Source organism: Anas acuta, chromosome 2 (genome assembly GCF_963932015.1).
Source record: "Anas acuta chromosome 2, bAnaAcu1.1, whole genome shotgun sequence".
Taxonomy (NCBI): domain Eukaryota; kingdom Metazoa; phylum Chordata; class Aves; order Anseriformes; family Anatidae; genus Anas; species Anas acuta.
The window spans coordinates 3,123,529-3,150,880 of record NC_088980.1 but is presented as its reverse complement, the minus strand read 5'-3'; the positions used below and the strand labels follow the sequence as shown (position 1 = coordinate 3,150,880).

The 27,352-nt window shown below is 50.8% G+C and overlaps 3 protein-coding genes across 11 annotated transcripts in view; all 3 read right to left on the bottom strand.

The window, feature by feature from the left end:
* The window catches only part of LOC137852023 (meiosis-specific coiled-coil domain-containing protein MEIOC-like), a 29,305-nt gene extending 26,234 nt beyond the window's left edge, over positions 1-3,071 (bottom strand). The window contains exon 1 of one of the 4 annotated variants that reach the window (XM_068673219.1): positions 2,917-3,071. The gene's annotated coding sequence lies outside the window, so the exon portion shown is untranslated. Of the gene's footprint in view, positions 1-1,081; positions 1,243-2,479; positions 2,788-2,916 lie in introns of those variants that run through there. The other 3 variants (XM_068673223.1, XM_068673218.1, XM_068673220.1) reach the window with 3 other exon arrangements.
* A 1,292-nt stretch (positions 3,072-4,363) lies between these two features.
* On the bottom strand, positions 4,364-9,834 carry IBA57 (iron-sulfur cluster assembly factor IBA57). 3 transcript variants are annotated; one of them, XM_068673229.1, is made up of 4 exons: positions 9,718-9,834; positions 9,416-9,558; positions 7,797-8,143; positions 4,364-6,595 (listed from the first exon to the last, which is right to left on the bottom strand). In XM_068673229.1, exons 1-4 carry the CDS (start codon positions 9,721-9,723, stop codon positions 6,204-6,206), a joined length of 888 nt encoding a protein of 295 aa, XP_068529330.1. In that variant the 5' UTR covers positions 9,724-9,834; the 3' UTR covers positions 4,364-6,203. The 3 variants fall into 3 exon arrangements, with proteins under 3 accessions (XP_068529330.1, XP_068529329.1, XP_068529332.1); XM_068673228.1 differs by having other exon boundaries at positions 9,416-9,818; XM_068673231.1 differs by lacking the exon at positions 9,416-9,558 and having other exon boundaries at positions 9,718-9,795.
* A 1,503-nt stretch (positions 9,835-11,337) lies between these two features.
* The window catches only part of GJC2 (gap junction protein gamma 2), a 29,027-nt gene continuing 13,012 nt past the window's right edge, over positions 11,338-27,352 (bottom strand). Inside the window, exons 1-2 of one of the 4 annotated variants that reach the window (XM_068673227.1) lie at positions 26,567-26,585; positions 11,338-16,165 (exon numbers count right to left, since the gene is read on the bottom strand). In XM_068673227.1, the coding sequence (XP_068529328.1) occupies positions 14,898-16,145 (1,248 nt within the window). In that variant the 5' untranslated portion in view covers positions 16,146-16,165; positions 26,567-26,585 and the 3' untranslated portion in view covers positions 11,338-14,897. Of the gene's footprint in view, positions 16,166-19,623; positions 19,984-26,566; positions 26,586-27,352 lie in introns of those variants that run through there. The other 3 variants (XM_068673225.1, XM_068673224.1, XM_068673226.1) reach the window with 3 other exon arrangements.

The following is a 27,352-nucleotide window of genomic DNA, read 5'->3' as shown; positions in this document are numbered from 1 at the left end:
AATTGCTATGGGGTATAGTAAAATCCTATTTAACAATACAGGAGTTCCTATACCAAGTTCATTGCCTCTTATACCTTTGCGTTTTTTGTTTCAGGGAATTATTTTTCCATGTGGAGAAAGTTTTGTCAGTGGCTATTGTTCACCTACAACTCCTATTCTCCCCACTGAAACCTACAGCTCACTCCAGCTAAATAACCAGGGAAGGATGCAGTGTGAGCAAACAGAGCCCTGTATTTTTAATTCTCATTACAGGAAACAAAGACAAAGGTTTCCTTGCCAGCTAAAGTGCTGTACCTGACTTACCGTCTCCCCACTTTCTGTCAAATTTCTCTTAAACAGTTACATATTATCACCTTTTACACGTTTTTTCTTATAAAGATGTTATTTTTATACAAGTCCTTGCCTTAATTCAGACAAACGGTGAACCCTGATCCTCCCCTCACACCACATTCTTTCATTCTACATAAGAATAAGAAATAATTTAAGCAAATTAAGAAATCCATAGAGACAATGGGAAGTGCTAGCAGAGCCATTTTCATCTCTTTTTGGGGAAAGCAAACGAACAAAGCAATCAACTTGTCAGACAGCTATAAATGAAAGCAGCTCAGTGTCTGGGTAGGACAGTCCATCACCAGCCAGGTATTAGTACAGACTCTGGAGACTGGAATAAAACAAGAAAAAAAAAACAAGAAAAAAAAAGGCTAGGGACTTGCTGGCTCTTTACTAAGAAGAAGTAAAGAGCCAGCAAGTCCCTAGCCTTTTTTTTTTTTCCCTAAAAAATCTCAATCTATCCTTCAGCTGAGTTACAATTAAAAATATACATTACTCACCCTGAGCAATAAAAATGAAGTGTTTGCCATGCCTCTAAATCCATCCTACAAAATCAGAGAAAACTCCTATGACAGCCACAAGCGTTGCATCAGAAATCAGAAAATCGCTTTCTTAAATTCTTGAACAACTTAGTGCAGGCAGACTAAAAACTAAAAAATGGTGAAAAAAAGAGAGACTTCATCCAAAGATTTTTGTTCCCAAGGCATTTTCACTAAAATCCTTCACAATCACCATCACCCTGGCACTTTACCAGTGACAGCACTGCTAGAACACACCCCAGAATTTCCCGCAGCAAATAACTTTCCCCAGATGTGATTTAAGTCACTCCATATGGTTTTCCTGACACAGCAGCATGTAGGAAACAAGGGCTCGCCTTCCTAACAGCCTCAGCCCCTCATGATGAGGCTTTCACTGTTCCCCTATCACAAAGCACTTCGAGGAGGTGGCTGTCCTCCTCCACCCTCCCCAACAGTCCGATGGGGGCATGATTTAAGACCAACAGCGTACATAAATGTGATATAGGAAGCTCTAACAGCCACTTCCACGTCTAGGCTTGTAGAATAACGTATTTGCACTAACGCTGCCAAAAGTACAGGCCAAGCTTGATTGTTTCAACAAGTCTGATCTCAAGCCAGGGATTGAGATCTGACCAAGGATTAAAGAAACAGAGAAGGTCCAAACAACTCCAGTGCTATGGCAACACAAACAGTGCTGAAGTACGAGCTCAATTTGGTGATACGGACACCCCAACCGTTTCAAATGAAGTCTGACAAAGTTTCACACTCATTTGACCTGGACAAGAAAGGGGACAGTAAAGAAATCCATACACAAATCCATAAAATCTACTTGGAGATAAACTATTTCCACTAGCTTCAGAACTGCATGGTATGGCAGAATAAGATAGGCTCACAGTCTATGCCAAAAACAAAAGGTAAGTGGTTGATGAGAGTAGTTTTAAGTCAAAACATAGCAGATCTCATTGCCTCCAGGCAGCAGAACCCACACTCCCATGAAGGTGAGGAAGGAGCCAGCACTGGTACCTGCACCTACACCTCCAAGCAATGCACTGAGAGCCCCTTCTGCCTGTGCAGATGCATTGGCAGAGTTGGATTTCAGCAGGGACAGCTATGAAAAAGTCAGCACAAGCTGTCAAACTGCTGTGTATTGAAAACTCTGAAGAAAACGTGCCTGTTAGAAAGGCAGGAACACCACACGCTTTGAGGAGGAATGCGTGGCATTTGTGACTCACCTGTGCAGCACTCCAACTCACTAAAGATTTAAAAGGTCTTAGTAAAGTATCAACAGCTGACAAACATACTCCAAATGTTAATAAAGCTATCAGCAAGATCGAGCAGGCCACAGCAGTGGATTCATTCAAGTAATGATACGTTTTACGGAGCAGGCAACAGTGATTTCAATAACCCCACAACCACCTGCATGCACCAGCACTCCTCCTTTGGGACCCCTCACCACACCTTTAGGCTTTTTGTTATGAGAGGAAACTTAAAAACCAGAAATGTGAGACTGAGCACTGCTTCCAGAAACAAACAGAAGAAAAAAATAAAAATAAAGAACACCACTTTTTCCCTGAAACCAAACATTTCAGGGTATTCCCCTCAACAGTCTCAGAAAACAATGCCTGCCTTACCCTGCTGAGGTTTCAAGCAATAACTTTTTTTGCTTGCTTCAGAGCTCCATCCTACTCCCTATCAGGTCAGGGACATCACCCCTTTGGGGTGCCAGCACCCCTCACGACCCTTTAACTTCTGACAGATCCCCAGCAGGGCACACGACGGACAAGAAACCCTGGTACTTTCAGAGCCAGTTCTTTATTTATTTACACCACCACAGGGGTTCCCCTCAGCTCTAAGGGAGCCCAACAACCCCACTGCAGTGACACCGCTGCTCCTCACAGGGAAAAAGCCCCTTCCTCCCCTCACAACCCCCTCAGCCCGACTGCCCGCCGCCATTTTAGCCCTTCTCCCCCTCCCACACAGCCCGCCCCGGCCCGCCCACCCTTCGGTGCCACCGCCCACTGGAACGTTCGTTTTTTTGTATTTTTTTTTTTTTTCCCAGAAATTATACGTGCCCCCTTCTCCTGCTGCCCACTGGTCCTGGATGCTGTCCCTGCTCCACCTCAGAAAGCCCAGAAACTTCTCCCGGGCAGGGCCATCACGATTTTTAAATAGCCACAACAATGTCCCGTAGCTGCATGTTTACAGATGTAATCTGCTCTGGCTGACGTTTTCTCAGCTATATTTAGTCTGAGACAAGCACCTGGTGTGGGATTCACCTCACCTAGCTTCTGGGGAGGTAAATACACGCAGCTGAGCTCGGTAACCCGGGGCAATGCTCATCCCCTGCTGGCAAAAGCACAAAAACCAGATGACTTTGCACCATAAAAGCGTCTTGTTTCCCTGCAAGGCCATGCTCAGGTGTTTCAGGCTGTCTACAGCTGGCTGGAAATTTCAGAGCAAGCAGTTTGATAAGGATTTTGGCAACCGAGAGCAGTCTGTAGGGAGGCAATCCTCTAATACGTGGGCTGTGCCTAAACCCTGGCTACGAAGGCGTCAGATCACACAGACAGTGGCCCTCCGGTGATTTATTCCTCGTTTTTTCCTCATTCATGCTGAAATTGATCATTAAAAGTGCCACTTTGACCCCTTAGTTTATGCAGCTAACAGAAAGGTCAGTGGTTACCGTGTTTTTGACTAGCTTGTATTTGATAGCTTCTTCATTCAGCAGTGGATCTTTGTGCCTCATTCAGTTCCACCTTAGCTAAATGAGATTTTCCTTACCGAAAATCAATAGCAGAGTAAATGCCACTGCAAATGCAAGCTCGTAGTTATAAAGCTGTGCTGCTGACCTTTCAGCCCAAGCTCACCCAGCCAAAGCTCTCAGTGATGGAGCAGGCTGTGAGGGAGAAAAGGAAAAAAAAAAAAAAAAAAGAAGGTGGCAGGGATGGGGGCTGCCCTCCCAACTTCTGCCACATCCCTTCTCACCTCCAGAAGTAGTCTAGTGCCTCTGAAAATCAGCCTGTGGGCGTATTTTGTGCCTGCACGTTTTCAGTCTGCACTCTGAAAAATGCAGCAGTGGACAACAGAAAAGCCTTTCAACTATTTAGGAGAGAAATGTGTGTGCACCAGGAAAGAGCTATTGGGCTTCCCCAGACAGAAGAAATGTGGTGTTTATTCGGGCTGTTGGTATGGCAGTGTAATATAACTATTTTGAGAAGGCTTTGCACAGTGGGTGGCTGAGAGGAAAAGCTGCTTCTGTCAGACTGGCATACACACAGGCAGCACAGGCTCTCCTTTGTCGCCTTCAGAGGATCCTGAAAGTGTGAAGCACCACAGCTGAATTTATTTTTCCGGCGCAGAGACTTTTTAACAATCTTAAACCCATCAAAGTGTTTTAGGGCTGCGTTGAACTTGTTTCTTGTCGGCAACCAGCCCTAACAGCTCTTCTGTTGTATATCCTTGCACAAGGTAAACAACAGCTGATGTCTCTCTCTCTAAGAGAAGTCACATTTAAATTACTGATACAATAAACTTTTAATGAGATATTCCACAGATTCATTTCACAGCAAGCTTAATGAGCTTTAAGCAATATGAGCATTTTTTTCACAGATAAATTCCCTTCACAGTAATAGAACACGCTTTGGACGGTTTTTTATTACAAATATGCATACAAGAGCTTTTTTAGCCACCCGCTAAACTCTCTCAACACCCCCTTCATCACCCATGGAAATACAAAACTGAAAATGTAATGGATTTACTGTAATATAAAAATACATAGGGCTCCTATAAATTACCACAGGTTGACAGGCACAGATCTGTCTGGCTTTGGGGCACAGAGAGATGGATACATCATTTGCAGAAGCAGGAACAAGCTCAAAGAAGAGCAGCAGGAGATAGCAAAAAGCAGTAAAGACACCCTGAAGTATTGGGCTGCTCTGAAAACCCAGAGGGGACAGTGGATGGAGAAAACCTCAGCTAGGGATGGCAGCGGGGAATCACCTAGAATTGGCTTTTTGTATGAGGGACACAGAGAACTATTGGAAGAACAAGTGTGGTGATGAAGCAGCCAGAGAAGTGAACATGGTGAAAATCCAGCCCCAAGCACCAGGCTGAGCACTAACCCCTGCCCCAGAGACTGCAGCTTACACAGAGGGAAGAGCAAGCACCTCAGTGCGATATGGGGGCACGCTGTCCCTTCATCAGCTGTGTTACCCCTGCCAAAGCCTTCAGGAAAGTTCAGAGAATTTTTCTACATGACTGCAGGGCACGTGGTCTTAGTGTTTTTTTGCATTTAATCACAACACCTTCACCTGCCATTACCTTCATTTGCAACTACACCAGCATAACTGAAACACAGCGAGGAATCTTTCCTCCTATGTAACTGTGCACACATTCATGTACAAATTACAGAGGTGCCAAAAAATCCCCCCCTCAACTGTTGTTGGCAACACAATCAGTAACGCTGGAGGGAAGGTGCTTATAGTAATAGATTATTCGGCCAAGCACCAGTACACCAATACAATAGCCACTCCAGGGCGTGCCCCTGCACACCTTATTTCCATAAAATATCACTTTCCTCTCTGAACAGTTGTTGGAGTGAACAAAGCACGCGTGGCCAAGGTGAGCAACGGCACAGGAGCTCGGTGCAGGTTGCTCTGGCTGTGCTCCCTCTGCTGGCTATGAGGCAAGAAACAGGACAGGGATACTTTGAGAGCTTTCCCACATTTCTTGCATGATGAATTAAATGCAGATTTGAAAGAAGTACAATTTATTCCTCTTCCTGAGCACAATCAGAAGTTAGAGTGGTGGAAAAAAAAATACCCACCCAATCAGCAAGTTTAATAAGAAGCTCAATGCAATGAGTGTTTTGCAATGAACACTTCAGCCTGAGTATAGCAACGATACATCCTATTCAAGGTTAAGTGCAGCATGCTCTCCAATGAAAAATTATAATACCACAGATTGGTAATTCTGAACACAAAACTTCAGTGCATACAGTGGTGATACTCCTGCCCCATCACTCACTTTGGTCTCTCAATACATGCAGCACCCCGTGCAGAATGCAGCTTGATTGAGCAAGTGGTGGACTAAAGATTCAGCAGGAGTCCAAATAAACAAGGGGCACCCTCAGAGAAAGGTGTGCTTCCCTGCATAAGGGTCTCTGCACAAAGCATTCCAGTCAGCAGCACTCACTGTCGGTTTGGGCTCCTGCTGTTTAAGCCCAATTTGAAGCATTCTGCTGACACACCCCCTCACCAAACACCACAAACAAAAGCTGAAGGCACAGTCACCTTCCCAAGCTTATCACACAAAAATATTCTCAATAAGGCAAATGTGCAAGCGGCGCCTCCTCATTTATTTGCTAGCAGTTTTTGGCCACCACTCAGGGATACTTGCGGTGAGCTTCACCTTATCACCCGCTACTTTTAGGCAGAGTGGTTCGTTTATATTAGCCAGCCTCAGCAAAGCTATGCCGAGTTCATCTCCTCCAGCCCGGAACTTGCCAGCTGACTTTCCCGATTCAGTCAAGATCTCGGCACCCTCGGGAATGCTCTCCTGGGGAAGAGGAACTGAGAACTGCACCGGCACCAGACGTTTGCGAATGACACCCATGTGGTGGGTCCTGGCTGTTAACTCCTGTCCCACGTAGCAGCCTTTGGTAAAGCTGACGCCGTTCATGAAGGCCAGGTTGGATTCCAGCGGGAGGGCTACTCCAGGAGGGAGATCCTTCACACCTTCAGGAATTCCTAGGAAAGGAGTAAAACCAACATGTAAACACAGCAAGATCTTCAGTATTTTAGATTTCTGGAGTATGTTTCCTCTGTGTTATCAAATGAGAGGTGAAAAGAAGCAATGTGAAGTAATGAGCTTGCCAGTAATCTGGTCTGGGCCTTAATGAAACCACTAGCTGTAAATATCAGGGTTAGCAAAGATTATTTTAAAAGATAACTGGAAAAACTGCACTAAATCCTCATCTTGTGAAGCTTAAAGCACTTCATAGGGATAGTGGTGGAAATTCGAAGCAACCAGAGCAATACAGACTCCCATAAGAAGGACATACATTTACTGCTAATGGCAAAATTCTCTTCTCCCACAGGTAGACCATCAATGAGTTATTTTCTTCAAAGCTAGCAAAAGTAATCCAGCCAACTGTCAAACGCTGTATGGGTAGCTACGACTGCTTCTTTTGTGACCAATGACATATCTTTATTTTCTTTTGAAGCAGTGCTGGGCCTGGCTTTTTGTAGTAGCAAGCAAGTCTAGTGCTGGTATTTCTGGGAGGCAGCACACCACGGCGGTCCAGCCCACTGTGACCCATTCACAGTTTTATTTTCTGTACCAGACACTCAGGTTGTGATCATTGTTTAGTAGCAGAGGACCCACATCTTTCTGTCTGCTAATTATTTTATTCTACAGTCTATGTGGACATAGTGAAATCAATGGGAGCTCTGCACAGGCACGGAGGCGTGCAGGACCGAATTCCTTCTCAAGTCAAACATACGCTCCTTGGCCCCCAAAATAACTGCAAATCCAGTCATACATTTCTAGGAAAGTATGTCAGGGTGTTTCCTTGTCCGTCCTTAGCAACAAGAAAAACACGTAGATTGTGCATAACTCCAAAATAATCAAAGTGACTCAAACCACAGAAATTCCCTTCTAAGAAAATGAGTAATCCCCTTTATCTTTCGCTGACCCACAATCCCGCAATTTTTGTAATGGGAAACTGGACTCAAATACTAATTCTGTCACAGGCTGGAATTGTAACTACTGGATCAGTCTGATCCTTAAATTAGCAAACAATTCCTGCCTTTACTAAAAAGTTAAGCACACTGAGGCATTCCCCTGTGGCTTTTATAACTTATTCCACCAGTCTCTGATAATAAGACCCTCGTCATAAAGAAATGGATTTATGTAAAATTCAGAGTGCAAAGCAGGTTTTGGCTTTACCTTGCTTATACCTGTGCCTGTGGTAATCCTGAATGCTCCCGATACGACTCCCAGGGATGACCTCTGTCAGATTTGCTCCTTTCTTTGTAACCAGTCTCCACCCCATGACTTCTGTCCTGGGGTCAGGAGTTAAAACCAGAGCCTGGTCTGCACATTGTGAGAGGGAGCCAGCGATATCTCCAGCCTGCTCCCCAGGGAAGACGGCCCACAAAGAAAGGTCAAGGCAGGGGACGATGTTTACTTTCCTCCGGATCTTGTACAGTTTCAGATGTTTCTGTATGGCATCCAGCACGCTGCTGTCACACTCCAGCAGGATGTGTGGCTCTTCTTCTGGACTCTCGTGAAGCCTAAAAAAAGCAACACCTACAAGGTCAGGGAAGCAAACAGGCATTATTATCTTGAGCCTGGTCCGAAGCCAGAGATCTGGGGAATGCTGCTGCAGGCAAGGACAGCACTCAGCACCCTGTAACAAAATAATCACAGAACGGCTGAGGTTGGAAGGGACCTCCAGAGCTCACCCAGTCCAACTCCCCTGCTCAAGCTGGGTTACCTAGAGCATATTTTTGACACAGATATTTTTCTTGTTCTTTTCCAGACCATAAACAGATCAAGAAGCAGACTACCAGTTCAATTTTTTGGCCTTCATTTTTAGGCCTTTCATTACTGAGCGAGTGACCTGACGGTATAAATGGGATGTTTATTCACTGGCTTTCACATTTCCCCTCTCACACCTGGGTCAGGTGGCAATGAAGTGTAATTAGTGCTGGACACCCTGCTTGTGCTAATGACCCCGTTAATTGCAGTGAGTGGAGACCCTGAACCCCTTGGGCACCATCCAGACAGCTCCTCAGGCACTGGACCTGCTGGGAGGGCTGCTTTAAAAAAATCAGGTTATTGTCATTTGCTGTGGGATAATTCACTGAACTGAGAGCCAGTGAGGAAAATCATACAGAGGAGCTGCTTTTGGTACTTTTAAAAAAAAATTTTAAAGACATAACGTACAAAGTTTCTTAGGGGAGGGTGCATGACCGCCGCTGACAGGACTTATCATTGTATGATAATGATAAAATAAAATAAAATAAAACTCTAAAATTTTATGATAATGATAAAATAAAAAATTTCTTTTTATAATAACGATAAGAACTAAAATTTTATGATGGTAAAGTACACTAAAATTATCATTTTATAATGATGATAAAATAAATATCTTTTTGTGGTAGCGATCACTTTCTGATGATAAAATATAAAATATTATGTTTAATAATGGTAAAAGAAAATAAAATTATTATCTTTGTGGTAATGATCATTTTGTGATGATAAAATAAAGAAATATCACTTTTAATAATGATAAAATAATTATAGTATTATGCGAATTATAAAATAAGATACATAATTAGAATGATTAGAAGAATAACCTTTATTAGAATTATTAAAATATTTATTAGAATATTTATTAGAACATTTATTAGAATCATCACTTTATTAGAATTATGCCACCACGCAGCAGGCCGCGCGCCCCCGTTTCCATGGCAACACCGCAGGCTCCGAGGCTCCCCCCCCCGCCTCCTGGCAATGGTCTCGCCCATCTCCCCCCCTCCCCCCCCCGGGGTTGGTCTCACCTGTAGAGGATGAGGTCGTAGAGGCAGCGGCCCTGCACGTTGAGCGCATGCGCGTAGAGCGCCCGCGGGAGGGGGGCCGCGGCGCCTTCCCCCGGCCCCGGCCCCGCCCCCGCCAGCCGCGTGACGTCATTGGTGAGCAGCCCCTGCAGGAAGATGGCGGCCTCGGCTCCCCGCACGCTCAGCAGCGCCCGGCCCGCCGGGAAGCACCAAGCGGCGGCGGCGGCGGCCCCGGTCCCGCTCCCGGCCCTTCTCCCCCCTCCGCGCCCCCATAGGCGCCGCAGGCCGGGCAGGCCCGCCCTCACCAACATGGCGGCGGGGTAACGGGCTGTCAGGGCGGGCCGCCGCCTCCTCCTCCCGCCGCCGCCGCCATCTTGTGTGTGTCCGCCGGGCGCCACCTGCCGGCGGGGCGGGGCGGGGCGGGACACGCCCCTTGGAGACAAGCCACGCCCCCTGGTTACAAACCACGCCCACTGACAGACCACGCCCACGTCATCACCCATCGGGTAGACCTGGCCGCCGAATCCTCTAGGGCCGCCAGGTCAACCCAGCCAACTGTTCGTCCACCCTGGTGGTGTTCCTTGGGGTGGTTCCCAAGAGATGAATTGCTCTCAAGGGCCTGGTGTGGCCCTGGTTGGTCAGCCTGGGGCTCGTCCACCAGCTGGAAGTGCCTGTTGCTTGTGGTCATGTCCCTTCTGCTGGGTATGGCAGGATCAGCTGGCCCCAAATAAATGGGGTGGCCCCGAGGCACAACACACTGAGCCCTAAAACACAGTTGATGGGGCTGTTTTTTGGGGGAGCTGCACACAGGGTGGCTGAGCCAGCTGGGGATACAGAGAGGTGATGCCTCTCGTTGCTTTTTGTTGTGTTTTTAGAGCTGGGCTGAGCCACCAGGGGTAACAGGCACCGTGTACCCACAGCTGGATCCAGCTTTGGCCCCATGGATGAGGCAGACATGGGGAGCCTCTTGCCCACCCTCCACCTCCCCAGGGTCCCCAGGCTGCCCCCAGCCCCATCCAGCCTGGCCTTGGGCACTGCCAGGGACAGGGCACCCACAGCTCCTCAGGGTAGCCTAGGCCAGGGCCTCACCATCCTCTAAGTGAAGGATTTTTTCCTCATATCTAATCCAAATCTCCCCTCTTTTAGCTTAAAGCCATTCCCCCTTATCCTGCCACTACTGCTGTGCCCACAGCAGCTGCCCCCAGCCGCCCACCTGTGGCTCAACGCTGCTGCCAAATATTCATTTGCTCCATTTTTTTTTTCCTCAGAGCACACAAGCTCCCGTCCACAATTATTTGTTCTGCTTTGTGTAGCACCGCAAAGTGGGTGCCCTACGAGGTGCCTCTGACCACCGGCCATCCTCAAGGACGCCTCACAGGGTCCCGTTCCCCTTCGTCTCCTGGGGGGAGCTGCTCCTGCTCTGCCGGAGGAGTCGTAGAGACAGCGCAGCTGTCAGAAAAACAGCAAAAAATGCACGTTTCCGCCCCAAATCCGTTTCCTGAAGACTCTTTGGATGGCGGTCGTGAGTGAATGCTCCTGCCAGTTAATGGGAGGGGCGAGGACCGAGGGCTCTCCAAAAAGCAGGTTTTCTCACAAGGGCTCTCCCAGCGTTTGCTCAGCTTCGCTCCTGACTTCTCCCAGTCTCGGCAAAGTTTTCTCACTTTTTGGGGTAGAGGCTTTTTCTAGGCAGTTTCAGCTCCACGCCTGAAGGAGCTGCAGGCAGTGATTCATCAGAGAGAGACAACACATCCCAAACAACCCGAAGGTCAACTGCTTCTTAAGGCAAAAATATTTTGCGGTGATTTATGGCCGTATCTGGGAAAATAGAGGTCTTATATGGTTAAACCGGGCAAATGAGAGGTTGGGAAGAATGTCTCCTCATCAACAGTCAGCCCCCTTCACACGGAAACATCACACGCTCTGCGTACTGTAACAAAATGTAAGTTTTATTCCATTTATTAGTAATGGATGTGGAATAGCCGGTTGAAGAGGCGGGCTGATGTATCCCTCCTTTGCCCAGTGCTTCGTTTTCTAACCACAGCCCAGATGGAACATTTACACTGAAAAAATACTTAGAGATTCAACCTCATACTCAAAGGTTTTCTAGTACAAATACAGTTAGTACATAAAAAAAAAAATAAAATCGACAAACCAACAACGAAAAAAAAAATCCCAGAAACTTCATAACAGCACAGACTGGTTATGGCCTCGAGTTAAGTTCAAGTATTTCCCAGAGGAATGCGATGCAAGCAACAAGGTAATCTGGCTTTTACGCGGGACATTCCTGGCCCTGAATAGGAAGAACAGAAACGCGAGGGCGGGCGCTTTACCCGGCAAAGCTTAGCGAGAGTGTCAACATTTATGATTAGTTCAGCTACAGAGCTAAACCCGTCCGGAGCGTGAACAAAATGACCTGCAGGAAGAAAAGCGAAGCGTTAATTATTCTCCTGGCGTCTCCTCCGCGGCCGACGCTGCCAGTCGTCTACTTGAAATTCCTCTGGCTGCCGGTGGGGCTTGTGAGGGTTTTTTTTTTTAGGCTTGTGGCTCTGTTTTTTTTTTTTTTTTTTTTGCCTTCCTTGCCTTCTGCTCCCCAGACGGAGGTGGGCTTGCTCCTCCTGCCCTGGAAGGAGCCGCTCAGTGCGCACCGGTCGTGTTGCTGGTGGTGGCTCAGTGGAAGACACAACGTCCTGAGGGCTTCAGGGGCCAAGCAGCGGAGGAGGAAAGGAGGAAGTGAGCAATACAATAATAATATTATTACAATTATAACCCTCTATGCGTGTCTGACTCAGAGTGAGAGGAGTTAATGGGGCCTGGCAGGATACCCTATGTCCCTCTCCGGCACCGAGCAGTCCTGCCGTGGACTGTGTGCTCTGGTCCCTGTCAAAACGCTTGGAAAAAAGAAATAGGGAAGCGAGATCGGCCCCCATATGCAAAGCCTTTGATGCAAGAGAAGGTTTCAAGCCCTGGAGATGAGCAGGGCTGGCTGGGAGGGCAGCCGAGCGAGCGGTTGCCCTGCCCGATGAGGAGCTGGTATCGATCCCCCGAGTGTCTGCCCCGGCTCCAGCACTCGTCAATATTGCAATTATCGGCTCCCACTATGGAAAACAGCGTGTGCGTGTTGCACGGGGTGAGGAGGAGGCTGCGGATCTGCTGCAGGACCAAGAGCATCCCAAACCCCTCTCATCATGCTGGATCCATGGTGTGAAAATAAAAAATAAAAATAATAATAATAAAAAAAAGAGAGAGAGAGACCATCTTCAGGCACCCCAAACCTTCTGCAGACACGAAGGGAAGAAGCAGCTCTTCGTGTCTGCCGAGCAGAGGAGAAGCCAGGGGTGGCAGCGGGGGGTGGGTGCTAGCCTTTGGGGATGTGTTTGATGCTGGCAAGTTGGTGAGAAGATCCTTGTTCCTTTCCAGCCCCATTGCTCTGAGCATTTCTGAACCTGCAGGTGTGGAAATGGATCCGTCGTGGGCTCCTGAGAGAGCCCCAGGACCTCACCCCATCGCTGGCAGTGACCACCAGGGTCACGAGGATGTGCTCAGGCCACGCGGGGGATTCCCTCGGTGAGGATTTCCCATCAGTGTGTGGGACAGGTTGGTGTCTGCTGTAATTGCCTGGGGGTAAATGTCCACCCGGAGCTCCTCTTGTGCCCTCCCTGCACCTTCAGGAGCTCACCCACCAGCACCCGGTCCCTCCAGCCGTGTGATATGTGCCCTACGAGCCCTTCATGGAGAATTCATGGCACAAAGCATCCCTCCATGCGACCGGGGTGTGCTGCTGCTGCCCCTTGCTGCTGTGAGGAGGTGCTGATCCTCCTCCTGGATTCATTTGGGCTTTTTCAAGGGGAAGATCTCCAGCAGCGAGAGCAGGCAGCGCTCCAGGCATTTCTCCAGTGCCCTCAGCGGGACCAGGAACAAGCCTGAAGCTGCTCCCCAGACTCTTCCCCAAAAGCAAGCTGAATATTTGCAGCTGGGTACCTCATAGGATGTTTCTCTGCATCTTTTTGATCTCCCTTTTTTGCTACCAGCACTGTTCCCCAAAGGCATTGCACAGCTCTGGTGCTGTGACCTGGTGCTGACGGCCACCCCCAGGTCCCCAAGGGCTGTCCCGTGACAACTGGCACCCGTGAGGCTTTCAGAGACTGGTCTGAGGGACAGGAGAAAGATGCCCACCAAGAAGTTACACCCACCCAGTGGATGAGAAATTCATGGGGACTCGCGTGCTGGCACAGCCGTGAGAGAGCAGCTCAGCACAGGGATGGTGCTGTGCTCAGAAAGGATTCGCTTCCTTCACCTGAAGCATGACCTTGGCCATGGTGGTTAATCAACCATTTGAGTCTTGCAAGAGCATCTGCCAAGCCTCAAGCATCTGAGGGACGTCTCAGCTCCTGGCATGAAACCATCCTGACAAAGCACATCCAGCACTAGCAGGAGCCTTGGAGCTTAGCTCCCCAAACTCACCCTAAAACCAAGTGAGGCCAAAAGAAACTGTTCATAAACCAGGGGAAAACTTCTTGCTGCTGGCCCCCAGGGAAGCAGGAGCTGCTGCTGAGCCCCCAGATAAGTGTGTGGAAACCTGCCCATGGCCCGGTGAGGCTGGAAGGCTGTAAAATCACCAGAGGGTTGATATTACATTTATATCTCTCTCTCTACATCTATATTCACACAGACATGTTCATGGGTCCATGTATATACGTGTGTGCACGCACACCCCATGTACACGCAATGCATAGATCTGCTCTCTGCCACTAGTTAGAAGGGTTTGATTAAACAGAAAAACAAATCTGCCGACGCCGATCTTCCCATCTCTGCTTGAATTAGCAAACCACGTAGTCAAAACCCTTTGCGATTTTGTTTTCCTGGTTGCATAAAGGCACTTTCTGATGATGTGGAGCAGCGGTTTGCTGCAAACACCCTAACCCCAGAGCTTCCCACCGCCTCTGCGAGGGTGGTCAGTCGTAGTTGCTTGGTGTTTCAGCCCAGGGGACCAAAAGATGAAAACCTCCCGTGCTGTGTTTGCGGTGTGGGTGTTGGGTCACTGCTCGCAGCACGCGTCTCTGCCGCCCTCGGCGATGCCTGAGGTCTGCAGGTTCAGGCAGGGCAGCATGTCGTCGAAGTTCACGCCACGGACCGGTCGTTTTCCCTTCCCATGGAGGGATCAGAAGTTAATTTTGATTAAGGGTATTTAGTAATTAAACGCTATCTGACCTACAGCGCTGCGTCCTCGCGCTGCCTGCTCGCAGCCGGTCCCGGCGGGATGCGGCGTTCGCTGTTGCTCGCTGGAGTTTCCCAGCTGGAGAACGCGTTGGGAAGAGGAAGGAAACGTCTTTTGTTAATGCACCGGAAGACAGCACTAAACTGGTCTGAATTTTCTCTCTTGACTTCTGTATCAAAGTTGCGTCTGTGCCCTGCGAAATGAACTCAAGACAATACCGAAAACCAGAAACAAAGCAAAATAAAACCGCACGTACGCTGCCCTCTCAAGCTATATCCATACAGACGTCTTTCCATCTTTACTGCTGGAGCTCCCTTTCTCCAAGGAGGCCTTAGGTTTCGCGCTTTGTTTCTCCTGGGCGGTGTTGGCCCTGTTCTGCTCCACCACCGTGCCCCCTGAGGCAGGGCTGCTGGTTCGAGAGGGCTGCGTGTTGGCCTGGGTGCTGCTGTAGCTCTGAAACGCTATGTCCAGCTGCTCCTGGGCCACTCGCAAGTGTTTGTGGAGGGTGGACAGGTCTGCGGGGATGTTCTCGTCGGGACTGGTACACTGCTGCTCCTGGGCGACGTTCGCCAGGTTCTGCTCGTGAGCCATCAGGCTGTTGGGGATCTTGGTGGACTTCTCAGATTTCACCACCAGGTTGTACTCGGGAGGGCAGGAGATGTTCTTCGGGTAGGCGTAGTTGTAGGGGGGCTGCCTGAAGCTGTTGATTTTCCGGTTGCGAATGGCGTCCCGGATGGTCCCGAAGCCCAGGTGAAACATCTCACACATGTTGAGGAGTAAGCACAGGCAGCTCACGACGTACATCACCAGCAGAAAGATCGTCTTCTCTGTTGGCCGGGACACGAAGCAGTCCACGGTGTGAGGGCAGGGGAGTCTGTTGCAGACAAAATAAGCTTCCACCTCGAAACCGTAGAGCAAATACTGCCCTATCAAAAAGCAAACTTCAAACGAAGCCCTGGTAAGTAGCTGGAAGACGTAGATTTTCATCAGTCCTTCTTGCTGGATGCGCCTCCGCCCGTCGTGCTTTTGGGGCTCTTTGCTCTTGGGCTTGGCTTTGGCTTTCTCGTTGTCTGCCGTGTCGTCGGAGATCATGGGCTCCTCCTCGTCTGCCTCCATCGGGTCCTCCATGTTGCGCACCGCCTGCCAGTTCAGAGCAAACTGCTTCTTCTTCTTGAACCCCTTGAACTTCTTCTCCTCCTCCGCCGACCGGGCGATCCTGTGGATGGCGTAGCCCAGGTACATGACCGAAGGGGTGGAGATCATGATGATCTGGAAGACCCAGAACCTGACGTGCGACAGCGGTGCAAAGGCATCGTAGCAGACGTTGTCGCAGCCGGGCTGCTTGGTGTTACAGGTGAACTTACTCTGCTCATCCGAGTAGATGGACTCCCCGCCGACCGCCGTCAAGACGATGCGGAAGACGATGAGCACGGTGAGCCAGACCTTCCCCACGAAGGTGGAGTGATTGTGAATCTCTTCTAGCAGGCGGGTGAGGAAGCTCCAGCTCATGTTGGTCATAAGGGCTACTCAGTTATAACCTGCAGGGAGAAGGGAGGAAGACAACAAAGCTGTAAATAAACATCCCGACGTCCCAGCTACACCTTTTGTTGCCTGTTTCAAGACGTTGCTCAGCTGTAGGAAGGGATTGGGCGACTAAAAATGAATGCAGTGCACCACGGAGGCCACCTAGGTACCCAAAACATCCGTAACTTGGGATAGTCTCTTGCTTACATGCCATGGGCTCGAGCGCCTGAGACGACTGCGGGAGCAGGGGATGCTGAAATGTCTTTCATTAGCAAACCCAGAAAAATGCAAAGAATCAGCGAAAGAATGGGAATATTTATATTTACAGGCTGATGTCCCTTTCAAGTTCCGTTTGAAAAACAAAGCAAAACATGCCTAAATCAAATGCAGACTGCTTTAAAAATAAACCTTCAAAAGCTTGCAGGGAAAACCACGCACGTTTCAGAAGACCTGGACAGCTGGGCAGGAAGAAGAGCTTTGTGTTTAGCTTCATTTGTGGGAGTGGGGGCTCAGCCCAAGCAAACTGGGATGCCCCAGGCATCCTTAAAGGCAGGCGGTAATTGCAGGACTTTCTGCACCCCTGCGTCCCTGCTCTGGATCACCCCCAGCCTCGGAGCTGTGCCCCTGATGGCAGGTGGTGAACTGGGCACCAGTGAGCCCAGTCCCAGCTGCAAAATGGGAGCAAAGAGGGGATGGTTGGAGCTGGATGACGGAGCTGAGCATGTGAACGTGGGCACAAGCGGGTTGGTGTGGGGTGTGTGATGGCTCCGCAGGTGGAGAACCAAACCTTCCCAAACCTCCCTGCTGCTCCACAGCCCTCATTTACGGGGGTGAATATCCAGGAGGGAGACACAAAATCCCCCCCTGAGGTTTTCAGGGGAAGCTTGGACCCCAGCACCCGCTCGGGCACAGGGTGGGAGCAGCCACGAGCAGCAGCCGGCACAGGAGCAGGACACGAACGTGACTCGCTCTGTTCTCCACGTTTTTGCCTTCCTGGAATGTTATTTTGCTCACGCTGCTTCTTAGGACGGGAGCCAAGCAGCTCTGGTTTGCACAGCGCTCGCCTTCGCGCGGCCGGAGGCATCGAGCTCCAGCTCAATTCTTCCAGGGCTCTCAAGAGCCGGCAGATGGAATTTTCTAACCCTGCTATTTCTAGATCAAACAAAACCTCTGCGAACCCAAAGCCCCAGGTCTTCACACGCCAGGCTGGGACCGCGGGAGTGCCGCAGATGGTGCTGGGGGCTGTAATTCCTGTCCTGCAGCTGGAGGAACCGGGGCAGGGAGCAGGGAAAGAGCTCGGCCCAGCCAGCAGGGCTGGGGAAGGTCTCCTCTCTGCCCTCAGCTTACCTGGAGAAGCAAAACAGCTCTCAACGCTACTGGGACCAGAAATCCTCATCTCCTGCCCCAAAAGTGGCACCTCGGACCTGATGGTCAATACAGAAATGCTGCCACAGATACAACAGCTGCAGAATAATGTGGAAAGTGACCCCACAGAGCTCTCCTTGCTTTATTGAAGAACTTGGGTTTAGCATCGTGTTGTTTATTTTGGGGTGAGATAGGAAAGCGTCCCCTTTGAGCACCTTTTCTTTCGTTTAGGCACACTTAAAAGCATCTCCAACCCTCCCTCTGCGTTGTGTCTTTGCTCCTTTAGGGCAAGATGGAGCCTCAGGCAATTTGTAGGATTAATCCCAGTGCTCAGCCAAGCTCCAGCTGACACGGGGTAGGAGGGGAAGGCACCAGGGTGCTCATTTCTTGCTGTGGGACACGGTGCCTCCACCTCTGGAGCATCCGTGGCCATCCAAGGCTGGGCTGGGGGCTGCACGGAGCACATCAGGACCTGGCCCCACGGTCCCCATGGGGGTGCTCAGCCACCGTCTGCTTCCCCAATTAGCTGTGAGCCCCAAATTGGGCTTGTTCTAAAAAAAATGGACATCAAATGTCCCAGAGAGCAGTTCGTTTGTCAGCTCGGTGCTCACCTGAGGTGGGCCCTGGGGACAATCCAGCATTTTGCAAGGGTCGCTCAGGGACTGGGGGGACCTCCCAGCGGCCTGCCAGGGCCTGAAGGGGCTGTGGGACAGCCGGGGAGGGACTCTGGGTAGGGATAGGACAAGGGGAATGGCTTTAAACTATAAGAGGGGAGATTTAGATTAGATATTAGGAAGAAATTCTTCACTCAGAGGGCGGTGAGGCCTGGCCCAGGCTGCCCAGAGGAGCTGTGGCTGCCCCATCCCTGGCAGTGCCCAAGGCCAGGCTGGATGGGGCTGGGGGCAGCCTGGGCTGGGGACAGGGGGCCCTGCCCATGACACAAGTTGAAATTAGATGATTTTTAAGGTCCCTTCCAACCCAAACCATCCCGTGGTTCTGTGACACGATCCACACAGACTGGAGTCCCCTCCCAGCAGCAGTTTGGCTGGAGCAGCGAGGGCCTGCCCCAGGTAACAGCGGATTTTGGAGCAAATACTCAACTTCGGATCCTAATTATAATAATCCCGTTAGCCAGGATTGTTAGCAAAGCACCCACTGACTCCTCTGGGAGGCAGGTTTCAGAAAGGAGCACCCCACAACGTTGGCATCAAAACATTCACAACCCCCCTGCCTCAGGGAGAGAGGCCACAAACCAGCAGAAACAGGGGGCTGGGGCTTTGAGGAGGTGCTCAGACGATTTCAATGCCTTTAATTGCAGGGGGACAGCATTATACCAACATTTTTAAGCCAATTCGAACACAAGCAAGCTTCTGAGGAAGGATTCGTTCACTTTTACTGATGGGGAGGATAACAGGCAAGGATTGTATCTCATCTCTGCATGCTGCTGGCTATCGAAGCACAACCGGATTTTTGCATTTTCCATGTGCTGCAGCCCTCATCCCTCCGCTGAACGGAGAGGGCAGGCAGCCGAGCCCCTGGGGAACGGCTTCCCAGGTCTGCAGCAGGTAGACGGAGGGGATTTGGTGGCTTTTGTAGCTCAATTATCTGCCACGGACATCCCCTGAGAGGACCTCCTGTCCCTCCGGCTCGGAAATCCATTCATTCACAGCCACCCGCCTGCACATTTCTCCAGCTCTGCTGCCGTGCACGAGGTGCACGCAGGGCACACTCTGCACAGTGAGCGGCTGGACCTCTCCTCCTGGCAGCAGCGTTTTAGGATAGCGACAATTTTAGCCAGGAACGAGCTGCTGGCTCCACGTTCCCACCGTGGTTACGTCCCCAAATCCACTGACCCCTCCGTGCAGTCGCAGGCACGACTGTTGCGACTGGGGAAACTTGAAAAGCCAAGGCTAGACTAAGCAGAACAGGGAGAAGAAAAAAAAAAAAAAAGAAAAAAGAAAAGAAAAGAATAATAGCAGAACAAAACAAGAATAATAGAAGGGAAAAAAAGAATTTTCTTCTTTTTCCGTGCTCGCTGGATGTCCTTCCTTTCCGCTCGCTTCCCACCCAGTTGTTTAAACTGCCGGGAAGACAATGGGAAACGTACTCACGGAGACATGGTGCTTCTTGCGGCGGCTTGCCCTCCTCCGTCGGCATTCCTGCGCCTTGCCCTAGATAAACTCCTGCCGCCGCCACCGCTGCGGTCAAGCCATGCCCCTGCTGCTGGAAACCGGAGCTCTGGGGACGAATTTAAGGCACTGAAGACCCCGCCTCTGGGGCAGCCCCGCTCCCACCCAGACCTCCTGCTTCCACACCTCGCCGGGTTCTCCCCAAGCCTTGGGAGAAGGTGGAAGTTGTATCCCGGAGGGGAGGGGAAGGAGGTTTTAAATCCAAACAAGCCGCCGGGTCTGGTTTTAGGAACGCTGCCTGGAATTTTGCTGCCGAGCTCTGGAGCCGGCTGGAAGTAAATTAATAGCATCAGCTAGCGGCGCTGGTAACAGATTTGTAAGACAGAGAGCATGACTAATAGGGAACATATGGAAAACGCGTTTTGGCCAAGGTTTCTCGGGCAGAGAGCTGGTGGAAAAAAAAAAAAAAAAAAGTAAAAAAAAAGTAAGAAAGAGGCGAGGCTCAGCAGCAAGGAAAGGCAACGTGAAGGTCCTGCGTTGGTGTTCCTCGAGGCGAGGCTTTCTCTGAAAGATGTGGTGCTCCCTCGGAGCGCCTGGATGGGGGCAGAGGGTAGAAAAAGGATGGGGAAGGGCTTTGGGATACACATTCTGGCTTCGTTGCAGAAGGGAAAAGAAATAAGTGTGGGAATGTGCATAAAGCCTAAGGAAAGTGAAGAAACCCTCCCTCCTGGTGGTCCGGGGGCACCTCTTGTCCCTGCTCTGCCCATGGGGAGCCATTGGCAGTGGTGGGATCAGCGCTGGGGTAGGTGCTGGGTGAAAGCAGAGGCAGAAATTCTCCCCAGAAGGAGAAGGAAGCAGCAGCCAGCAAGTCACAAAAAAGGATCTGACTCAGCCTTTGAGGGGGGACAGCGAGGGAGGAGGCACATTGTGATCGAAGGGAATCACATTAGAGAACATGTGGCTCCTTGGGAACTTTTAGCCCAGGAAGGTCCTGACAAAGCAGGATATTTGCCCCGGTTTTCCAAAAAAGCATTTAGTTTAATTAATCGGTCGCTTAATTCATTGTTCAGAAGTAGCCATCTCTGATACGCAGGTGGGAAAATCCTTATATTCCAGAAAGTTTGATGTAGGGGTGAACGCACCCTTGAGGGGTGGCTGCCACGCTAGGGGAAAACAGGTCCAGGGAGGGATTTGGGGGGGAGTGAAACCCTAAAGAGGTTAAATGGTCAAGACCTTGGCTGCATGCTTCAACTTAAGTGCTTAGCATGCCTGCAAAGCTTGCACTCTCAAAGGACTTGGGGTGATATGGACCTGGTTCCACCAGGGCTGGAGATCTCCTCCAGCAATGCCCCGACCTCCCTGGACCACCAGGACCCTACGGAGAAGGAGAAAATTCTCATGGTACCCCTGAGAACATCTCAGGGCTGGGTCTGGCCTCCCGCAGGCTGGAGGGGCAGGGTCCTTCACGGCTGGGGACAATGTGGTGGGACACCTGGTGGGCACCTCCACAGGGGCCACCGCGTGGTCCCTGGGAGCCTTCTCCCATCCGGCTTCCAGCGCGTTTCACACCAGCGGCCTCGGAAGGACCGTGAGACCCAGCAGACCTGAGGGATGGCCACCAAAACCTCATTCCCACCGCGGAGCGTGGCAAGACTTCCACCAGCCCCAGCGGGTGCAGGATGGAGCCGCGGAGAAGTATTATTAGTTCGTTAAAAATAACCAGCTGAGAACAACTTCCAGGCTCTGCAGGAGCGCAGGCAGCGGCTGGGAGATAAAAGGCAGCTCGGCACCGTCCCGGTCCCGTGGGTCCCACAGCAGCCTCTCCAGACCCTCTGCTTTCAAACCGTGCGGGTTATTTATACACACAGCAATCTCTCCTGGTGGACGTCTTCTTGGGGCGGCCGCGCTTTGGGTGAGCAGGGCGCCGGCTGCTCCAGTAGCTCCAGCAGCCACACTGGTAGGGATCGTTTGGTTCCCATCTCCCCAAGCCAAAACATCACCTGAGGAAGGAGGCAGAGAGCTGGAGGCTGAGCATTTTCTCCTGCGTGCTTTAGTTGGGTTTTCACCGTCCGAGCAGGTTGCATGCATGCCAAAACCTTCGCTGCGTGTAGCCAGGGTAATAGCAGAGAACGGCAGGGATATGCGCCCTCATAAACAGCTTGTGTTTTCTTCCTTCCAAGGCAGCCACTGGAGACCAAACAGAGCTTCTCTAGCCATAAATAAATGTTAGAGGCTAAAGCAGCAACAGGCACCTCCTGACTCGCTCTGCAGCGTCCCGTGTCCTGGCTCCACTTGGTGCTTGGCACCAAACAAGAAACAACGGTGAGGATGGAGGGGAGTGGAAGTAATGCAGGCTTGAGCGCTTTTGGCTGCTGGGAGCCACCTCTCCAGCCAGGCATTGGTCTGGATGTGTTTCTCTTGGATGTCCCATTAAAATGAGTAACTGCTGCCACTAATTACAGTAATATCTAGTGCTACATCTCCCTGCCTGCAGTGGTGAGCAGCAGACATAGGTAGCCAGCCTGGCTCCGAGTCTCCGAAGCTCTGTGCTGCATTGCACAGGGTTCCTTTTCTTCCCTAATTTGCACCTTTGGGTTTTTCATTTGATCTGTTTCGTGACTACGCAAAATGAAGAAAAGCGTCTTTGTTCAAATAACAAGCCTGCTCTTTAAAACAAGACCTGGGAAGCAACGTCACCGTGTTGAGACAAATATCGCAAAACTTAGAGAGAAAAAAGAGGATAAGAATTGCAGAGTTACCAGTGAATGACACTGCCAGGCTGAGGTCTTGTCTTTGCAAGCAGAGGTGACGCTTTAAAACATTGCAGCTAAACAGGGAAAAAAGAAAAAAAAAAAAAAAGGAGGCAGGTTTTGATTTCGTTAGTGCTTCTGGTTTGTCTGGGCTGCTATTTGCAGCTCCGTGCCTTGAGCAGAGCACCGCGGTTCCAGAAACAGCTTTCAACGGAGATTTTTGTCAGATGTAAACATGCTTCAGGGAAGGGCAACCTCCCTCGTCAGTGCTTCCTCCTGTCTCCAATTCCCTTCTTCCTGCCATTAGCCTCCTCCTCGTCTTCTGCTCGTCCTGGAGTGGGGCACTGGTGGGGGAGGAGGATAAAGAGGAGGAGGAGGAGGAGGATGAAGAGGACAAGGATGAGGAGGGAGAAGACTGCCTCATGTCTTAAGGACTCAGCCAAAACCTCGAAACAGTCTTACCAGATAAATTTACAGGCGGGATAAAACATTATGGAGTGTCTGTTGCTAAAATTTGCTCCATCACAAATCTCTGCGTGGACTTTTCAGAACTATGGTGAGGTGTAAAGAAGAGAATTTAACCCCAGAGAGCGGAGGCCTCTACCCCTTCATCATCGGGCTCGGTTTTTGGTGATTTTGCTCCCAGCTCTTCTTGTTGGATCAACCTGAGAAGGTTTCGATCTGGATCAGGACACTGCCGTGGGTCTCTGCCTCTTGCAAGGACCAAACTGAGAAAAAGAAAACACCCCTTGGCAATGTTGGCTGGGTAATGTAAGGGTAACCTTGAAAACAAGGTGGAAGCTGCTTTATTTAATACACTCGGAAAATATAAACTCTAGCTCTCAATCGCCACAGAGTTTGAACCATGCTTTGGCCTCGTTCGGCCCAGAAGATAGGTCAGAAAACAGAATTCCTGTTAAATTTGGTTTGGTTGGTAATTGGAGGAAAAAGCCAGATGTGAGCAGGATGAAGAACATTTCTGCTGCAAAGCGGTGAAATGTTTCCCTGGGATTTCACTGAATCATAACTGCGGAAAGGTAAAAGCACTTCACTTGGAAAAGGAGGAGAAAAATCCAATAAAGGAAAATAACAATAAGATTTAAATCACAAAGCACAAAAGCCCAGAGGAAGCACTTAAGCCTGGGCTGAAGCGCAGAAGCGATTTATTCCAGCCCTTCCCAGCTGAAATTTTCACTGCGATGGACACATTCCTGAGATAAATTTTGATGTTGACAAAACCACTTTTTTTTTTTGGTCTGTCAGGAACATTTTGGTTAAGTTTTCAAGGCCGATGTACCAAGAGATGGCAAGAAAGGTACCGTGATGGGGACCTGTGGGGACACTGCTCGGTGAATATCCTTTATAGGATATTTCTCTGTGTCTGTTCTTGCTCCAAAGCAAGCAGACCAAAGGCGGAGATCTGCCTCAACAGCCAGAGGTCCCCGCAAAGGCCAAAGCGAGCAATTATTCCCTTTATTTGCTTCCCTTTCCTGAAGCAGACGGAGAAGCAAAGAGGAAAAGGGGCCATTTCCAACCCCACCCCGTGTGCTGGGGCAGTACCTGGTGCCGGCACTGAGCCCACGTCTCCCCCACCAACCCACCGCGGCACATAACAGGAAGCAATAAACTTCCCAGCCGGCGTTCCCAGTGCTGGCTGGCCGACGGCATGGCCTTGTGAAGCCCCGCCAGGCTGGGCTTGTTGGAGACCTTCCTGAACTTGTAGGAAAAATATTCCAAAAATCCATAAAAATCAGAGGAAGTGGATCCCCAGGCGACAATTGATGTGCAAAAGTTCGCGGCGCATCACCTCCGCCTGTCCTCGCCCCCGTGGTCATTCCTCCTACAGCGGTTCATCGAGCAGAGGTGCATCAAGAGGAAAAAGGCCAGGGTGCACGGGAAAGATGAGGGAACGCTGGAAAAAGTCAAGCTGCACCGAAAAACGGACGCGTTTCTGGCTGTTCCAGAAGGGTTTTGTTTCCCCTAACACCTGTCAATGGGCAGCGTGTTAGAGGGGAGCTTGGAAGAGCCCCAGGAAAAGGGAGGAGGAAGGTGGGGAGCACAAACACAGGTGGGTTGCTGATGTTGAGAGTTTGCCTGTTTTTGTAGGGGTTCCAACAAGAAGGACGGTGACGCCTCCATCACCACGTGCCTCCTCTGTCAGATGTCCACCTGCCCCAGCCACAGCACAGGAGGGAAGACGGCTCTGGACATGGGATTTGGTGGAGATTAATTAACCCCCGAGTGCAGGAGAAGCCCAGAATGACTTGATCCAAAGTTATCTTTGCCTCTTCACCACCTCAAAAATAACTGTGATTTGCCAATGAACGTATTGTGGATTTGAGGGGCTGTACCACAGCCCTAGCGAGGACAGGGACTCGTAGTGAGCAAGTCCCCACGAAGCTGTGTGGGAATGGGACCCGTGAGGGATCCAGCCCAGCTGTGTGAGCCAGGTCCATGCTCTACGTGTGGTCACACCTTCATCCAACATGGTCTACAGGCCACCAGCAGCGAGCCAGGTGCCTGTCCTGTCCCTCGGGCAGGCCTCAGGCTTTAGTGCCTTCAGCAGCAGTATGGCTGAAGGCCTCGTGGGTTGGTTTGGAAGAGCTGCCATGCTTGTGAGAAGGTGGAAGGTCCTTCTGGTGTGGTGTGGCACCTGCTCGGGGTGCTGAGACCTGCTCAGAAACCAGCGGTGGCCTCCTAAACACAGCACCTCCGTGAGAGGCCTGCGTGGAGGAGCTGAGGTGGAGCCCAGACTGTCCCTCCCCCCGACAAACCTCTCCCTGCTCCCTCCTTGGATAAACACCACACAAAATGTCCTCCCGAGGCCTTCCACACCTGGAAGGCTTGGATCTGGAGCAGTTATTGACCGAGGGATCTCGGCAAGAACACCGGGGCCGGGGAGGAACGGATGGCACCTGCCCCTCTAGAGGAGCAGGGACCCCCTGGCATCCTCCACACACACAAATCCATCATCAACTACGTAAGGATACTGAAGACAACGAAGAGAAGGGCAAAGCAGAAGTGCCAGACACCTGGACACGACTTTGTGATGTGTTTCCATCACTATTAAGATTTAAAGGTAGTTATAAGGGAAGAGAGTGAGAGACTCGAATGTGATAAATGAGGAAACAAACGGGTTGGATGTGCTCTTGCCAGCTGTTCTTAGATAACAGACAGCACAGAAAATACAGAAAAAAGAAAAAAAGGAAATGTTATTACTATAAGTGCTTTCCTACCCTGCTGGCTGGAGTCCCAGCATGACCGGGGCAGGTTTCTACTCTCTGACCGAGATTTACAGTCACCCCAGTATCACCAGTAAATATTTAAATGAGTGCTTAGATAATTATACACAGAGATGTTTAAACTGTTGTGTCTACATGCCAAAAAGAGGAATAGAAGAGAGAAATGCCCAAAGATGTGCCCGGCGCTGGGCGAGCTGTCCGGTTTCTGCCCTGGGGCATCGTGAAGGATGGGTGGTGTGATCTGAAGGAGAGCACGGGCTGGGCAGGATGGGGAACCTCCCTGGATGTTGGAGAAGTTGGCAGTCCCTGCATGAGGGATCTCATCAAAATTCATGTCTAGGCACCACCAGGTCCCCTGTGCCAAGGGGAAGGGCCCCATGGCCTCAAGCTGGCATCCAGGTGGGAACGGAGCTGGTCCCATCTGGCTGTGCTGGTTCCTGAAGCACACTTTGGTGCTCAGGACAGCTTCAGAGCCAGAGGTCTGAGCCCTTGGGCACCTACCTGCTTGTCTGCTGCATGGGACAGTTATCCAAACCAGTGCCAGTGCCACCAGATCGTACACCAGCACCACCAAACCCTATACCAGCACCACCAAACTGCATACCACCTCCACCAAGCCCTACATCAGCACCACCAAACCCTACACCAGCACCACCAAGCCCTGCACCAGCACCACCAAACCCTATACTAGCACCACCAAACCCTACACCACCTCCACCAAACCCTACATCACCTCCACCAAACCCTACAGCACCTCCTACACCAGCATGACCAAACTCTACACCAGTACCATCAAACCCTACACCAGCACCACCAAACCCTACACCAGCACCACCAAACCCTACAGCACCCCACTTGGTGATGTCCCCAGGCTGGTTTGGTACGGCCCCCTCCTACCCCACGCGCAGACATCCCACCTTGCTGCCTACCAAAGGACGGACCACGCTGCTGGGACGCCTTCACCCCACGTGGTGCCCGCAGGGAAGCAGCCAGGTCCAGCTGGATGCTCTCAGAGGATCCTCCTGAGATGGCACCTTCCTCACTGCAGCATTGCCCTCGTGGGCACAGGACCCCAGGAGGAGACCGTAAATCTCTTAGGGGATTAAAATAATCCTTAACGAAGACGTGGGGCCGTGCGGGTGGTCGGTCCCGAGGTGGGGGCTCGCTGCCCCCGGGGAAGCCGGCAGCGGGTTGTGCTCCACGCTCCCGCTCTGCTCTGCAACAGGTTGCTCGTGGGCAGGGAGCAGCTATAAAAAGGCGGAGAGAAGAAAGGGCGATATCGGATCCAGCTGTGAAAACAAAGATTAAAACCCTCTGAGCCTACGACCTCCCTTGGCCAACGCGAGGCAGAGGAACGCGCCAAGGCTAATTCCTCTGTCCACGTCCGCCCAACAGGCATTTTTTTTTCATGAATGAGCGGGTCTGAGGCGGAAGGGGAGGAGGGGGAGATGCGGGAGGAGGAGGTGGACAGCCCTTCCTCGCCTTTGGCACGGGGGAACCTCTGCATCTGGCAGGAGAAGGGCCGTGGGGCTGAGCCAACGCCGCTCCGGTGCTCGGGGCTGGGCCAGGTGGGAAGCCGAATGAGGATTTCTGCTCTCTGTGCTGATACAACAGGATGCTCCCGGAGGTGGGGATCTTCCCAAGAGAGCACCAGGTGCATGGTGCAGGTTTGGTAGAGCAATGAGCAGCTGACACCAAACCCTAAACTGCTTGCT